Below are 17,783 nucleotides of genomic sequence, written 5' to 3'. Positions count from 1 at the left end.
ATAACAGGTTAATTGTGACTAAAACAAAAAAGTGATAAAAAGAACATGCTGTAGTTCGTAGTAGCATCCATGCTATATAGATTTAACCTCTCCGCTTCTGAATTCTCGATTTATTAAATTTCAATATATATATTTCTTACCTCATGTTTTGCACTAATAATCAATTTTGCACCGTATAACTTCTCTTATGCGGGTCCCCATATGCATTTGTTTTTAACAGTATTAGTTATTTCGTAGCAAACATTAATATAAATATTTTTTTTTTCCCTCCACAGTTTAACCCTATATCAAACACATTATGACCTAGGGGGAGGGGAAGGTCTTACAAAAAAAATTCGCTTGATTTAAATTTTATTGTTTTAATTTTTGAAATTAATGTACAAAACAAAACTTTTAAAAAAAATTGACTAAAAGTTTATTTTTCGTAAGAAGAAGAAGAGTCTAACACATAACTTCGGCGCCGTTTTCCTTGTTTCTCTTTGCGCTGATATATTTTGCAAAGAACTCTTTTTGCCACGGTTATTAAAACTTTAAGGTTTGACATGTGCTCTTACTGCTTACTGGTGATCACTCTAACTGTTACCCTTATGGTTGCTGTAAAGCTAAAAGTTATACCGTACTGGTATAGCCTGCCATTAATGCATTTTGGAGAATCAGCAATGCGGCATTATGACTTTTTTTCGTTATGCTTTAATTCATCGAGCAATAACTTTGAAAATAAAAAGCCACCATATTTGTTGTAATTCTGACGACGTATTTATTCCGTTTGCCTGATAAAATTCCAAAAATTGACTAAGGAACTTGTTTTTCCGACTTTTTAAGGAACTTAGAAAAAATTAAGAAACCGAAATAATCACGTGTCCAGAAGATACAAAAAAATTCTACTTGCTGAAATAAAGTTGTACCGCAAGTGAGATATTCTAAGGACAATCTTGAGAACAGTTACTATATATATATCCCATTAAAAGAATTCCATAGAAATTTTTATGAGTAATTTCTTGTATTAGCCAATATTAAAGTCTGTAAGAGTTATGGAATCAAAAAATACCGGACGTATGTCCCAAAGTGATAAATATTGGAACTTAGTTAATGTCATACCCATTAGACAAGGCATAAAAAACACCGTTAAGGCGTGTACAAAATCCGCCCCCTACACCTATTAATGTACGGCTATTATAAAATCCTTGTACCACTCTTTTTTCAAACGGTTGAGGAAATACCTATTAAAAACTGCCGGCAGTTTATAAAAGGTTGACATCTTAGCAAACTTTGAAAAACAACCGAAATTCATTTTTTCAAGGGCATCTAGTATTGTACGGTGTTTCTGTGACTATCATAGTGAATGTGTTCATTTTTCTTTAAAGTCGCAAAAAATCGTGTCTTAAATGTAAATCAAGATAAAGAAATAATTATCACGACAATAGCTTAATTTAATTAATAAACGCACTTTTGAATTTAAGGCCATGCACGCTGGTAAAAATACTGCGTTAGTAATAGTTACTAACACTTGGGACCAAAATAGTACTAACTATTTAAAGGACAGTAAACTTCATCTTATGCGTCATTTTTTTCAGAGTTTCATGCTATACATAACGCGGGTAACGGGAAAAAAATGTGAACAATTTTGTGCATCGACGTCTTCGACTGTTAACGTTATCATGACGTATCTTTATTTATTTTTCTTCTGCGTAATGGATATTTCAAACGTGTAGTGAAGGATTACCTGAAACTGAGTCCACGAATAAAATCCATTTCTCCATCCGTCCCTTATTCCTCTCGTCCATTCCTTCCCTCATTCCTCCCTTTCTTCCTTCCTTTCTCTCTTCTTCCCTTTTCCCCTTCCGTTCATCCTACCCTCTCTCCCAGCCAGTCATCCAGTGTACAAAGGAATTTAAATACATTCAAGTTCAAATTACAAATCCATCGTATTCAAAACCATTCACTTTTCTCGTTAAAATTTGATACCTCTTTTTCAACCTGAAAAAAGGTAAATAGTTCTAGCAAATTGTATATTTACATATTTATCAACTTTGACTGGAGGATTTTATCTAAGTTGTTATTCACTTCACGCACACATCGGAGATTGTGGTTCAAAAAATATCTGTTTCATTAATTACAAATGTCCTTTTAACGCAATAATGACTACCAAATGGTTGGGAATTCTGTCATGGTAAACCAAGTTAAGAAAATATGACAGACGGGAGAAATTTGCGCAGTCTTATTTTGCATTGTCATCTAATAGGCGTAGAATTAAATGTATTATCTAGTTTAATACGCTTAAATGGTAACAAAAGTACTTTTTTACACATATATATGTCTATATATATGTGTGTAAAATTCCGCTACTTTTAAGTCGTAGTATTGGCGTATATGTTTCCTTGCATTGTATTCAACTCAATTTCATAATACTGCTTGGAATGATCAGCGGTCGTTGTCAAATCTTCATATATACCTTCTTTCACAGCTTTGCTGTTAATATCTGCATAATGACATATCGTTGCCCCTGTTGCCTCGTAATCGTTAGTACGTTGATTTTTATTGCTTTGTGGTGGTCTCGTCTGGCTCATGCTGAGTATTATAAAACCTAAATAACAGTAATAAAGCCTAAATGAGGAAAAAAATGTTTTATGTGGAAAAACTATAAGATTTTATTGTCCGCTATTTTTTCCTACTTATAAAGTAATTCTTGAAATGTTTGGAATGACGAAGAAAAAAAGAAAATGTGCTATTGAAATAACTTAAAAATGAAAATAATAACTATATTACTATCGTTGTATATTTTCCTCTGAAACATCAACGAATTAACCCCTGTTCTATATTGTACTAGTCGATATGGAAAAACGCACTTAAGCAGGTTAATAATGGAAATATTATATAGGTTATTTTAGGACTTTTGATGACTGAAGTAGCGCAATTAAAAATATATTTTACAGGGTTTTTTTTAACATGATGTATGTAATGTGTTGAGTTTAAAACGCTGATCAACAAAATGTATAGGATCATATACTTCTGACTAACAGTCTCAAAGATATGGATACTTAAAGGGTTTTTGACACCATTAACCATTCTTTTCCGAAAAAGTTTGGGTTGACCAAGGTTCTGAAAATTAGTCTTAATTTGGTCCCTGGTAGTCCCTACTTACCCACGCAGGATACAACGTGAGTTATTTTCGCCGATTTCCAAGTTATTTTGCCTTAAATTAAAAGTGCAACGCAACGACTTCTCTATCTTATTATGCTTTCCTTTGACGGTGATTTAGTTTGGGAACTTCCAGAGCACTGTTACAGGCGATGTTTTATAGACTTTGTTAAAGAAACTGTAAAAAATATAATCGACTTGGCAACAGTCACAGACAGACAAGGAGACTTCGTATTATTATGAGAGACTAGTCGATAAGGGCGGTGGAAAAATCCACTTAGGCAAAAGGTCAATGGAAAAATATATCAGTCGAATTTCGATGGCATCTGGAGCCAACCATGAATACACAAAATTGTTTTTGGCAAACAACTAAACAGATAAAAAGGCTTAAATATTGTGAGACTTAAAAATTTGAGGAAAAAGTAGAAGTAATTTGATTTTGTAATTTTATATTTTGTGATCAGCATTTGTTAGGGAAGACAATATGTAAGATTATCGAGATAAAATACATATTTTGTATTACTAGTATAACTAGATCCTAATCCTTTTTCAAATTATTTTTTTGGAGAAGTTTGTATATAATCGAAATAATTGATTCTTCCATTTTTGACATTTTCTGTAAGATTTTGTGCGCTAAGACAAAGTAAGTGAATTGGGTTGATTTGAGATTATGTCTGCAAGGCAAACCGTTCTTTTTAATTTTGGACTAAAGTATTGCGGTGGTACGCAACATAAACGATTCAAGTTTTTACATTTCATTTCTATGTGTCGTTAACTGTCGATTTCTAACGTTCTGTGTGTAAATTTGAGAGGGTTGCTCTATGTAATATGTTAAATAGCCGATTTGGTATGATGTGCTAAAAACTGTACACTGTGGTAATTTTGTAATAACCCCTCATTGCATGGCTTAACGATGTTGTAGTATTTAATGTCTGGTTATGCTTCTTTTCTCTGTTGTACTTCTGTAAGGATTAAAGCAACATATAGTGTTAGCTAGTTTAGTTTTTCTAAGTAACTGTTTTTAGACACCTTTAAATTGGTCAGAAATTTTTATTTATTTTATTTTATTTTATTTTTTACAAGTATTATTTTAGCGCGTATGAATATAGAATAATACAGATAGTGAGATTTTAAAATTAAAATCACTCTGTTGTAGTATGTATTTTGTATTGGCATCCCGTTAATGGATTTAATGAGGGATGCAGTGGATTCTTCTGCATGAATACGACTAGATCTTTATATTTCTTATCAATTCTTATACTTATAGAGAACGTTATTGTTTATATGACGGTAAAAGCCTTAAGCTGTAGCCAATTCTTCTTATTCTTTACATTTCTTGAAAGTACTGTAATTCCACAGATGAAGCAAGTAAATAGTAACAATTTAAAGTAAAAATATAAATTGATCCATTAGCTGCATTTCATTTTCACCTACTTTCTTAGATTTATGCAGTGTGTACCAAAAATACTGATTTTACAACGTGTCGGTCGTAAATGATGATATCAGTTTAATTGAAACTTGCATTCACAATTTAAGTCAAGAACAGAAGAAATGACATACTAACCTTTGTGCTTGAAAATGACAAAGATAATTGTATTTATAATAAGTGTGACAGCTAATGTGACGATCCCAGTAACAATGTTACTTGTATATTGATGGTTACCTAAAATTGAAATATTTATTGATAACACAAAAATGCTTAGACGCATGTGTTAGCAAATCTTAGTAATCCTGATAATTGTTTTTAACGACATATCAAGAAAATATTATTCTTGACTTTAAAATTTTAAACTTCAATCAGGAAGACACGTTTCGTAAAAAAAAACTAAAAAAAATTAAATTTAGGCAAGTTTGCCAAAAGCAATTGTTTTGTAAGACATTTATTTGTGTTTTAGAAAGACCGATCCAGAATGCACAAAGTTACCAAATTTTAAGATAAAGCCTGTTCAAAAAGGTTTACCAATAATATATACCCTGTGTACCACTAGTAACTAAATTTTTGTGGGTTATATTCAATTATTACATCGCATTTTAATTTTGGTTTTGTAAGGAACTTAAAGTGTCATTAACAGTTAACACCATATTCTATAGTCATTGGGAAACTTTACAACAAATTTAATTTTGTAGACTTTTAAATGTCCAATCTTTTAAAATTATTTCGGGGTTCTCAAATATTTCTTAGCTTATTCTTACCCTATCCCTTTGTAAATATGTTATTAACAGTGTCTAAACACAGGAAAATCAATATAAAATATGTATTTACATGTTGCCTGTATATTTTCTCCGGCATTGTTCGTTAGGTTAGTATCTGGTGACGAGGTTGTAGCACTAATTCTACTGGCAAGTTTTCCACCAATGTTTTCCTTGTATGATGCCCAAAGAAAAACGACATCAACATCTGAAGAATTGCAGAGTGTAAAATCTGTGCTGGAAATGTTATACACAGCTTGTGTACCGGCAAACTGCAAATGATAGCTGATGTTACATTTCCCAGTATCTTCCGCATTCCAAGTGACACGAACACAACTTGCATTGTGTCTGTAAAATAATACATTCGAAACCAGTGAAGGTAAAACTATGGAATAAAATAATATACAATTTGCAAGAGTACTCCAAACACTGGAAAAAATGAAACAAGGATCTAACAAAATTAATGCATACATTTAACATCAAGTATGACATTCCAATCCATACTTCCTATTGTATTGGAAGTAATAAATGTGAAGTTTTTACCACAATCTTTTCGACTGATAGGTCGAGTGTTAAAACTGTATTTGTATCGTCTGGTTGCTTTATTAATTACGGAAGGAGCAGATAAAGTACTAAAGGTGTCTTCCCCCACTTTCCATTTACCATCAGGTATCGGATATCCACATACATTCGGAAACAAAGAAAAAATCTCACTTTCGGATGCAGTATAATGAAATCCAAATTTGTGGTTACACAAGTTTGCCCTACCTGTAAAAAGAAAGGAACACCGCTACTTTCATTTTGTTGCTACATTCTACGCAGAAAATGATTGCTTTACTTTGCTAAATAGGGAAGTTTTTACTCTAAAGCAGATAAAACATAGCAAAATTAAAAAAGTGTACATAGGATATGTGGAATACTTATTAAAATTTTTTTTTCATTTTTCCACGTTAATTTGAATACTTCTTTTAGAGTTAATAAATCTATTATTTATTAACAACAGCTCTCCCAGACATTTTTTTGTAACTGAGGGTCACTTTTGATCACAAGTACTAAATTTTGATAGTATAAAAAATCATTTCTGTGTAATCAAACTCCGAATTTGCTAAGGTTTACTTGTCAGTATTCACAGTTAATTTGAAGTGTGTTAATATTTTCTGACATCAACACGCACAGATTTCAAGCTTTTTAGAACTGTCAGGGCATTCCACCGTACTTTTCCATAATGCAGACTTTGGTGGTAGTGCTTCTAGGGACAACCAACATTATCAATTTCATCAAAGAGCCACAATTACCTCTATTGTTGCAAACATTCACGTCTCTGTTTCTCGTGACTAACATCTTCTCTTTTGTGTTAATTTATTTTATTGTTTTTCTATAGCTAGAGGTAATCTATTTTTTGTCACCTAGCTTCCTCCTATAAAGTTAGCGATATTTAATATAATATTCGAACATACTTTTTAGTCATAACTAACTGACCTGCAAATGCAAAGCATACGTCACAGATAAGCAAAAAAATATATAGATAACAGCTAACTAGCCAGTTGTGGCACACTTATAGAGATGCTGCAAAAATAAATACACAGCCAAAGTTTTAATATTCGTGAAATTTAATTCACAATTTTTATAAGCAAGCACACTTTATTAAAAACTTTTTTTGTCATAAGTATTTCGACCAGGATGGCCATTAATCTAAATTCTACATTGTGAAAATAGTTTGAAGTGATTTTAAAATCTTATCTAGATATTCTTATAAGGCATATTTTTATAATTTATGTTCTTATGACAAAAGTGTAGCTAGCTTTTATTTGAGAAATCGCGAATCTTTATGGTGGAAATCACAAAAATTAAATCACACAGATGCCCAATGTTACCATAGCAGTGAAAAAGACAAAAAACTTAAAGACTGTTTTGAAATTTACAGAAAAGGTAAATTTTTAAGCAGCGACCAGGTAGTAAAGTTTGTTGCTATTGATAGCAATAGTGAACAGCTGGAACATCCGGAAGATTGTCTTAAGACGGTAAGAAACGTGAAGTACACGATATCCTTCGTTACTTGTAAGCTCTCAATTTAGCACTATCGTTTATTTGATAGTAACAAAAGTGATTACTACCTTAATTCATTTAACACAAGAATTATTGAATAAGAATTGTGGTGTAGCTAAACTGCATTTGGTTACTTGTACTTCTAATCCAGTTTCAAACGAAGAGAAAGAATTTTGGCAAGGATAAGAAGCGTTTTTACCTGACAGAATAAAAACAAAAGATTAGCAATGGCTACCTTGCCAAAGCTGGACTTAGCCATGCTCCTTCAAAATCTACGTTTGTAACCAAAATCTTACAATTATTTTCTTTAAGATTTATCCATAGCTATAAAACCTTAACATACGAAACATATAAAAACCACAACATAAAGTTTTTAGAAAAAAAAGATCAAATAACAACCTGCAAAAGATGGCCACCATTACATTAGATTGTCCACCAAGCACGCATCATCGCTTAAAAACGTACGGGGGTTAATTTTTAAAATGGCGTTAGTCACATTATACGATTTAACGATTCAAATTTGTTTTACTCATAACACATGTATTACTTAAAAAGTTATTAATCATAACTATTCTTTTAAATTAATGAATAAAAACTAATAGCATACAAACATGTAAAAAAATAAAAAAATATCAAGGACTTAGCAAGCTTAATAAAGTCGTCACTAACATTTTGCTTCACAGACAAACAGACTTATACGGGTATTATAGTATGGATTCCTCTAGAAAATAAATGAGCTTGTACGCAATAGGCATATAAATACATAAAAAACGTAGCCAAGTAATTTACGAATTCTGAGCGATATGACCCTTAATTGGAAATTACTATGCAGACAGTGTTGAGATTTGTTACATAAACCAAATTTTTAACTTTCAATCTTGAATTAAAAGCACCCTTTTATATCGTTTTCCAAGACCATTTTAAATTGCTGTGCCAAAATCATTTTCAGATTCATTTCTGTTACATTTACGATCTGATGAAGCAACAATGATATATTATTTTTTGACATTTTAGTTTTAATGACTCTGAGGATTAAAAAAATAGATCAAATGTGAGCTAGTTAGGTAACAGAAATTTCTAATGTTTGTGGTGGCTAAAGTACAATACCCTAAACAGCTGCTTTTCTTATTACTAAGTTTTTTGTACACGCTTTTTTTGCTACCTAAAAAGCCACATTATTTGTTGTTGGTATTGTAAGATAAATAATAAAGAGCTATTGTTTTCTATGTAATCAACAAGAAGGAAAACAGATCACACTGCAACAAATGCCTTCATCAAAATAAGTATGACACAATTTTTAAAAATTGTCTATTGATTACAATTTTAAAAAAAGTCTTGGAATATAGTTATTGATAATTTAAAAGCTAAAAAAGGCTGATTTCTTCCAATGTCAGGCAGCTAGCCAGCAAGTTGAACTAAATTTTACTATAGGAAAACAAAGAACCGGTATGATCATGTCCATCTATGATATCGTCTAAAACAAAATTCTTACCTGTACCTGTAAGAATGACCTAGTCTTCCAAGAACAATCTTGGTAACAATTGCAACCCATATTCTGAGTTGTTAAATAGCCAAGCAAATTTGTCTGCAGAAAGGTAATGTTTGCATCGTCGTTTCAATGTCGAAAACGACGGCAGATTTCCTGTGGACAGTGTTACTTAACCACACAAATGCGGTTGGTCAAGAAATTGTGAAGTGATTGGTTGTTTCTATGATATAAGATTCCAATGTTTTCAAACAAAAATTAAAACAATGACGTTTCTGTAGTAAATCTTTTTGATTTGTGCACCTAATGTTTGTTCTTTATTTCCATAAAAACACAAAATTTTGGGAAATCTAAGTTAAAAAATAACAAGTTTATGTTTCAATCTCCAAGTCATTGGCCAGTAAGTTATGTGGTTTTGGCATTATACTGTATTTACTTTTTTTACTTTAATTTATCATCAATAGACCTGTAAAATGTTAACAAAAGTGTTCTGCGAAATATCAGGGACAAGAAAATGAATATCGGCGTCAGACCTCAATAACAAAATAACTTCAGTCAAACTATACTTGGTCTACCCACTCAAAATATCATTTTTGATCCTTTTTGTTTACATAGCCTTGTAGGAGATCTTAGAAAGACTCCTTAAATGACTACCTTTTATTACACTAACATAATCAGTGATTGTTTTTCATTGATCAATTACACTTACAAAAATACCAGCTTACAACATTTGTTGCTATATTTTGAGCTCTTGAAAGGGAAATCTTCCGCACGATCTTAATGATTACTAAAGGGTAAATAATTATATTTATTTGTTTTGTTAACTAACCACAACCAATAATTTGTCTATAGCTGCTGCTCATGTTTGCCAATCAGGAGATAGGATTTTGGAAGAACATGTCTTTTTATCTGAGTAATTTATACGCAATGTATTACATAATAATAAGGAAAATGTTATATATGTTATCAACGTTTAGATAAAAAAAGTGAAAGACGCTAGAAAATTACCAGACATATTGTACATCCTACCTGTAACAATGACATGAATGTCGGATTGAGTATCGTTAGCACCATTATTTTGAGAAGGTATATAAAGTCGAAATGTCCCACTTTCATTATATTTCACATCCTTTAAAGTCATTGTGTATTTCGAGTTCTCATACGCAACAAATAATCTGTTTTCACCATATAATTCTTTACCTTTATTTTCAACATTTTGGCCCAGTGTTAATGGTTTAGAGAAGTCAGGTAACAAGTAGACAATTGTCGAAACGAAGGTGTCACCAGGAGATACATTTATAGTCCATTCCAATTCCAACTTAGTGCCATTCAGTACAGTTTTATTATTTGATTCTGTAGTTATTGTGACTCCATTAGCTAAATGAAAAAGAAACAATATTAAAAAAATTATGTTAAATCTATTAGCACTGCAGACAGAACGAGTTGTAAGTTCCTGCAGCTTATTGGACTTGACATAAATCATTTTTTGCAATGTAATTAAGTGTTAAAATGTTGTGACTCTTCCTTGTTTTAACTGGGGCTGGAAACAACATTTTGGAAAAAATGATATCTTCCAAGGGTAATTTTTGGCAAACATTAAATGGCATGTAAACACCATTTAATGTTTATGTAACTATATGTAACTATTTGTTGCATGTATGTTTGATACCAAATGGGCACTAGGGCGTTGCTACGGACATATATGTGTCTTAGGGTTAAAATAGAGAACAGATTTAAAGGTTATAACAAACTAGCGCACCTTATCTCAAACATCCGTAGTTGTTATAAACAAAACACATAGCAAGTTTACCTTTATAGATAAAATAAAGTCTTGTTTGCGAAATTCAAATTTTCGTCAAAATTGTCAAAATAGCCCACATATGCATATGTGATGTAATTTGGGATACCAATGATATCATTAAAAAATTTTTTCGTTAAATCTGTTTTAATACCAAAGTAGTTTTCGATTTTTACCCTGCAGGCAATTTTCGCTTCTACCAACCGCTGCTATAGAAGACCAAAAGTCCACAATTTTATTATATGCAAATTTATTTAAGTCTATCCAGGGTTTAAAAAGCTTCGATGGGGCTTAATAATGAAAAGCTTACCATAACGGGAAGTCATCATAATCAGACTTGTTACACTATTTTGAATAATATGTACTACAAAATTTAAAACTCCCTTTCCGTTTCCTGCGTGTATTTTCTTCTTCCAATCAAGGAAGGACAATGTTTAGAAATAGAATTTGTAACACAGTAGTTTGGATTTTAATGACGTGAAACATTCAGATTTCTCAGTCCAAATGAGGGGATCAGAATTTTTCCTCCATATAAAAGATTTAGATGAAAATCATGATTGCGGAAAAAAGATCAATTATGTATAGTATTTATAAATACATATACTGATCGTCTGAGACAAAGAGTTTAATTGAATTTGAGGACATAATAATTATAATAGTGTGACAAATATTTCGGTATTGTTGCGAGATGACTTAGAACCAAAAAGTTCTTAAATCTTTGAGCCTTTTTTACTTTACTGTTTGAGCCTTTTTTACTTTAGTTTTCAACGTTGTGCAAATGTTTTTTAACTAATTTATATTATACTGATATTCTTATCAATTATGTTTTAATTAAAAACAAGAAGCCCTGCGGCATAAAGATTTCCGCCATTAGCAATAATTTGAAAAGAGATATAAAATCGTGACATACATGTCACGATTTTATAGATATAATACATTATCTTTCACCAAAAATATCCAGCCTCAACAATTCCTCATTAAATTAAAATTCATTGACAATTAATTAGTTCTGCTAAATATATCGTTCGTCAACGTGCTTACAAAATTGTAGTACAGAAGGAAATGACGTAATTATATATCATCAAAGATGGCGCATTATAAGACGATCTTTATTATGCTACAATGCACGAGCTTTAACTTTCGATTATAAACTTAAAAATAAAGTAATGTTCATTGTATAATAAAGCAATTTGTTGCACTGTTAGGATTCTTATTGGCTTAAAACTCATTTTAGCCTCGTTCTCAGAAAAAAATCTGTCACAACGAGGATTTAAGCTTTAACATGGATAACTTTTAAGCGTCCAGGCTCTCGGCTGGGCTGTCTACAAACTATCTATCTATCTCTCTATCTATCTTCCCAGGCGATATTAAAGATTCCGCCTTCGTCGGCGAAAATTAAAACATGCGGTTGGTTTGTTGATATTTGTTTTTTGTTCAGACAGTTGTATTATTTTATTTTTGAAAAACAAGCATGTTCCATCAATGTACTTTAGGTTAACAAATTTACTTTTGCTGCTTATAATATTATAGATAAATGCAAATTTTTTAATGATACCTTGAATATGACAATTGGCATTCTCACTTGATGTTTTTAATGTTGTCAGTTGGAATATATGGTAGGTTGTCTAGATAATCAAATTCGTGTTTTTATGTATTGCCTTTAAAAAACATGACTTTTTTGACGCGGTCGACAATAGCCTCATCATGTTTTTACCGTTGTCCGAGAATATAAGTTAAAATTTTAATGAGAAGATCTAAGTTGGAGAATGTACCGAAATCTATCACTTCCTATTAAGAAACTTCTGATTTTGTCTAACCCTAGATGTATAAGATTATCTACATATATTACTGACAAAATCGAGCGCGAATAGCACTTATTTTCTTCAAGTGTCTCTAAAAAACACGAATTGACTGGTACCTTATAATATATATCCAACAAAATTGGCAGTGCCTATATGTCTAAGTAACTTGAATAGCATATTGCACGCTTCGCTTCTGGTGGAATGTTTCCCGCATGTCTATTCATTACCAGCAATTTTGTGGTAGTATTGTGTGAAATAGAAAATCAAAACATGAAAAACTATTCTGCAGTTTCAGGATATTTAAACAAATATTATGAAATATTGTTACTATTACTGATAGGTAAAATATTATATTTGCATCTTATTTGTCTTAATAACTGGTTTGTGCCATCCACAACCCACTTAATTTTACCCCGTACAGCCATGGAATTTATGTAAAAATGTTTTTACGAAGATATATAGACACTTTAGTCGTCAAACATAGTTACTTATATTTTCTCATAGCAGTTATCTTGGAAAATTGTAGGATTTAGAGCAGGAAAATAGGAGCCTAATAAATTTTTGTTTCGAATACATTTAGTACAATAATTTTTGTTCAATTAAACTTTTGGAACGAGTGGACGTGTGAAGATATAAGTTTAGTATTATCATTGAATGTTTTTGTTTATTTTGCATTTCCGTTTATTTTGTAACGTTGTGTTGAATCGTACAGCTTTTGCATAATTTAAGTAGCATTATAGTAGATAAATATACTTTTTAATACATGTTTTATCTAATACAATATATCCTCTAAAAAATATTCACAAATTTTTTGCAGTCTCTGCAATTTGATTCTGCTGTGTGTCATTCATGAATTTTATGAGAAATTACGGACAAGGCAACTTTATTGCACTGGCATTAACGTATATAAAAATACAACCGCACGCAAACACGTAGGGAATTTTATTGTTCATCATGTTCCCGTACGACCATATCTATATTGTTGGTATGTGCAAAATGGTTCTACACAAGCTGTTATATAATATAGCTCAAATAAAGTATGGAGGAGTTCTTTATATCGCCAACTTTTACTATTATTGAAAAAAAAATCAAATTAAATTTAAAACAATTATTTTCACAAGTTAAAGCGTTGTCATTTTGTGGTTAACATTTGTTTTTCCTTAATTCCTCGCTTAGAACATTGTGAGGGTTTTTTTACCATGCAGTCGTTAAACAAGCTACGCAACAACTTTTATGTTTCTTTACAGATAATTTTTTGCATTGAAAGAACCCCCACGAACATCAGCAAAGTAGTTTATTCTGCAGTCAGTAACGCAGGAGGATGGGGGAACAAACCAATCAGCAAAGTGTATCTTTAAACTCATTATTCATAAGCTTAACAGGGCCTTCATTATTTTATCTCGTTTTTACAATTTCTATGCCTTTACAATTACTGTGCCTTTAGCACAACAACCAAAATACCAAACTTCAACCGTATTAAACAATTTGCGAGTAGATTTAAGCCGACATTAATACTAATAAACCAACCGTTTCAGCGGGAGGTTCTCCGACGTCTGATTGATTTACACCAAATCCTCCATGGGGAAGTATTTGCGCAGAAAAAGTGATCACTTTATAAATAATTAATTATTTTCAACTGACACAGCTAAAGACAAAGGAAAAATATGAAATCAGGAAAATGAGTTGAAGATTGTAAACACCGCTTTTTTGAAGATTAATGAAACGTAAAAACTAATGAAAACAACTATTTTTGATTTATTTTGTTTTTTAAAAAGAATTTTAACCTGTTGAAAGTCCTTGTAAGCAAATACAAATCTAGCTTCCTAAAATATTAGATCACAAAAAAATAAAAAACGACCGTTGTAGCTTCGTGAAACCAACTGAACATAATATAATAATTCCAAATGATTTATTTGTAAAAATATTGGTTTTTAAACCTTTTGACAGTTCAACAGGGTAGTTCTGTTATCAAACACTCAATAACCAATAATTTACGTATCGTTATACTAGATTTGTACCCTTCTGTGCTTCACTAACCTCGATAATAAAAATGTGACAAAAAAGGAGCCACTTTAAAGTTCTACCGGCTAAGGACGTAGAACAATAACAAAGTAATGAGATAGTGCCCACATTTTAGAAAATAATAAAAAATTGGAAATATTTTCTTACCTGCTTGGTTGCTGAACATTACAATATAAAGTAATATTAAAATATCAATGTATCTCCTACATTTCTGCCAAAATTTCGTCATGATCAGAATTAAATATCAAAAGTTGTAGCAAAACTATTAGTTATATCAAACAACCTTTTCATTATATTTACAAATTAAATAATCCATAAGTTATCTTTTAATTACATGTCGTTATTGTTTAATTAAAGTGGGCTAAATCATTAAGATTGACCTTACTAAATTTCACTTCCGTACCATTCAATTAATTAATACGACGTCACTTCTTCTGTGAAATACGTAAAATATGAGTTTTCAGGCTAATTATTTATCACGTATCATTTTGAACAACCGCTTTTTTACTGTATATTTTGCTACACATTTTATCGCCCATAGTTTTCGATCAATTGTGTAATAAAGCAACCATGGATTACAAATTGATGACGCCTGCTGCCTATAGAGGCAACAAATAGAGGAGACGGGGTGAAATACGTTATAAAGGAAAGGATTGATATACGAAAAAAGATGGCTTTTTTAATTCAAAGAACTATGGGATGTTGTCTACAAATTTGCAGAGCTATGTAATTTGCGTTCAATTGATGATAATTGATTAAACAAAGAAAACATTATTCTTATGTTTAGTTAATGTGAAAGATGTTCGATTTGTCTGCCGCTTTTTCTAATTTGTATTTACTAAAGTGATAGTTTAAAGTTCACTCAATAGCTATGCTCAGTATGCTCCCTTGAAATATTTATTTTAACAAATTGAAGATTTCCTTGAGTCGAATATCTTACGGGAATTACGGTGAAGTTCTCTCACCGCTCTATTTTGAAAATAATCTTTACTCGAATAGAAATTTGAGTGTTTTCGAAAAAAATTTCCATGTGATTCTAATTTTAATTCTTCATTTCTATGAACCGACTACTATTATTTTATTATTAAAGTATATTGATGATTTTGTCTGTTTGATCAAAGTCTCCCAAACAAGACTTTACTTCACAAATAAAAAGCACACTGCGCAAAAGTATGGATCATGTAATTTAAAAAACATTTTAATTCTCTGATTTCTATTTTGAATTTTGGATACAATAGTTCTTAAATACGAAACTTCGAATAACTCACCAATTCGAATTTTAATCATTTCCCAATCAAATTATATAGAGCCAACTGCAGTTTAGAAAGTTTGAATTCACTTCATTTAAATGTTTTGTTGACTTAGCATATTTAGATTTTAGTTTGGCATTATTGGAAGAACACGTATATATAACGCTCAACATTAGCGTCAATTGTATTGAAGAAATAAAATTCACGCACAAGCGTGAATTTTATTTCTTCAATGGTACCTTTGTATACATCAAACCTTATGCTATTAATTCTTGAAAAGAAGACTAAAGAGATATTGAAACAATGCTAAAAAAAATAGAGTTAGGTTAATAGTCTAAACTGCCAACAAAAAATCACAGAAAGTTGTATAAATACAAAAAAGGGCGTTTCTAAAGTGAAATGTTTTCGTTTTCGCCCAACCACATTTCAATTTACTTTTGTGAGCTAAGTTAGTTAACCCAGCTGCATCATCCCACAAACATTATATTTCGTAATGCAATGCCTGCAGAAGAGCGCTTTTAATGGAAACTTTCGTACCGATCGGCATTTCCACAATTTTTGTTAAAATATTTTCTTCTTAAAATAGAATATCCGTACTCTGACTTGAAAATATTCTAATGTAAAATTTAGAGCTCGTTTCAGGAGAAAGGTTTTGTGACGTAGCAATCTAATACATTGGATTAGTCCAAGTAATGCATTTTCCATATTTTTATTAATAGGCAATTACTTAAAATACTAAAGTAATGGACATGTTTAATTATTTTGTTTGACTCCTTTCAGAAAATAATAAATAGTTGCTATGACAACTAAATAATAATCTCACTTTGTCACAGAAAAACCATGCCAGGAAATGTAAAATATATCAATACACGATAACACCGAAAGTTACTTCAAACAACATTACGGACTTTATCGACAACTTTTATAAATATCTGCTTATACAACTATGTCTGCTTTTGTGGTGTCATGGCTTGGATAAGTGATAGAAAAGTAAAGCTATTTGAAATTACGAAGATGTAAAATAAAATCAAAACTATAAACCTGTTTCGTTGAAATTTTATCTGCAAAAAACTGTTCGTTTGTAACTCCTGCAGCATTAGTACTCCACAATGTCAGAAGAACTAACAGTGTTTGTAGCACGAACATGGTTCGCGCTACACCAAAAGTCTGGTACTACAATATAGATTTCAATTTTGTATTAAGGTATTCCTCTTTCGAGGCAGGGCATTCCCAAAATAAAGAAATGCAACATTTCTGAAACAAAATATAGTCATGCATGATGTGGTTTTGCAAAATTTTAAACGTTTCATTTACACGTGCAGAATCAATGAATGTTAATAAAAAAAACAAGTAAATTGGCAGTCACTATCTAAAGTATGGAGTTCATTTTCAGCCAACACAGCAACGTCGCAAAGACGTCGTAGCAACGTCGAGTTTAACTCGGTACGACGTCCGACCAACATCAGTATGGAAAGTCGCGCCGTCTGTACGACGTCAGAGCATAACCTCCTATCGCTGTCGTGGCTACGTTGTATAGACGTCTGCGACCTTTTACAGACGTATTACTGCGAAGTTAACCGACGTTACAGCGACTTAGCTGCGATGTTAACAGACGTAGCAAAGAGGCTCATTAAAAAGAAAAGTGATTTATAAAATTTTTTTCTTTTATAATCAACTAGTATTCACACTCGTTATATTACACTAGAATCACACTTGATAACTGATATTTATTTACAATAACTTTATGTCCCCAAGCATGAATATTTTTTATCACACATTTTTCATTGACTTTTTCTTCTATTTTCTGTAGAAAGAAAATGAATGTATTAAAATATGATCAACTAGTGTTATAAATTGCAAGGAGAATTTGTCACAGAGCGAAGATATATGGTTTTTATATAAGAACACCTCTCCGAAATGACAAGATGTGTAATTGTAAAGCTAGGTGTTCAAAGAAATATATATTTACAGATTCTACAGTTTTCAATTGATGTGCCTATACACAATGTTATTTATAAAGTAGCTAGAAATACTTACTGCTTCTTCTTCTT

At 31.3% G+C, this 17,783-nt stretch overlaps 1 protein-coding gene across 2 annotated transcripts; it reads right to left on the bottom strand.

Moving 5' to 3' along the window:
* Positions 1-1,906: 1,906 nt before the first annotated feature.
* LOC130635937 (uncharacterized) lies at positions 1,907-15,853 on the bottom strand. Of its 2 annotated transcripts, none has more exons than XM_057445470.1 (6): positions 15,751-15,853; positions 9,890-10,237; positions 5,800-6,096; positions 5,402-5,713; positions 4,703-4,801; positions 1,907-2,584 (listed from the first exon to the last, which is right to left on the bottom strand). In XM_057445470.1, the coding sequence occupies exons 1-6, from the start codon at positions 15,767-15,769 to the stop codon at positions 2,349-2,351; spliced, it is 1,311 nt and encodes a 436-aa protein (XP_057301453.1). In that variant the 5' UTR covers positions 15,770-15,853; the 3' UTR covers positions 1,907-2,348. The 2 variants fall into 2 exon arrangements, with proteins under 2 accessions (XP_057301453.1, XP_057301452.1); XM_057445469.1 differs by lacking the exon at positions 15,751-15,853 and adding an exon at positions 14,630-15,517.
* Between the last annotated feature and the right edge of the window lie 1,930 nt (positions 15,854-17,783).

The sequence above is a fragment of the Hydractinia symbiolongicarpus genome, chromosome 3, assembly GCF_029227915.1.
Source record: "Hydractinia symbiolongicarpus strain clone_291-10 chromosome 3, HSymV2.1, whole genome shotgun sequence".
Lineage (NCBI taxonomy): Eukaryota > Metazoa > Cnidaria > Hydrozoa > Anthoathecata > Hydractiniidae > Hydractinia > Hydractinia symbiolongicarpus.
This window is presented reverse-complemented; position numbering and strand designations above follow the sequence as displayed.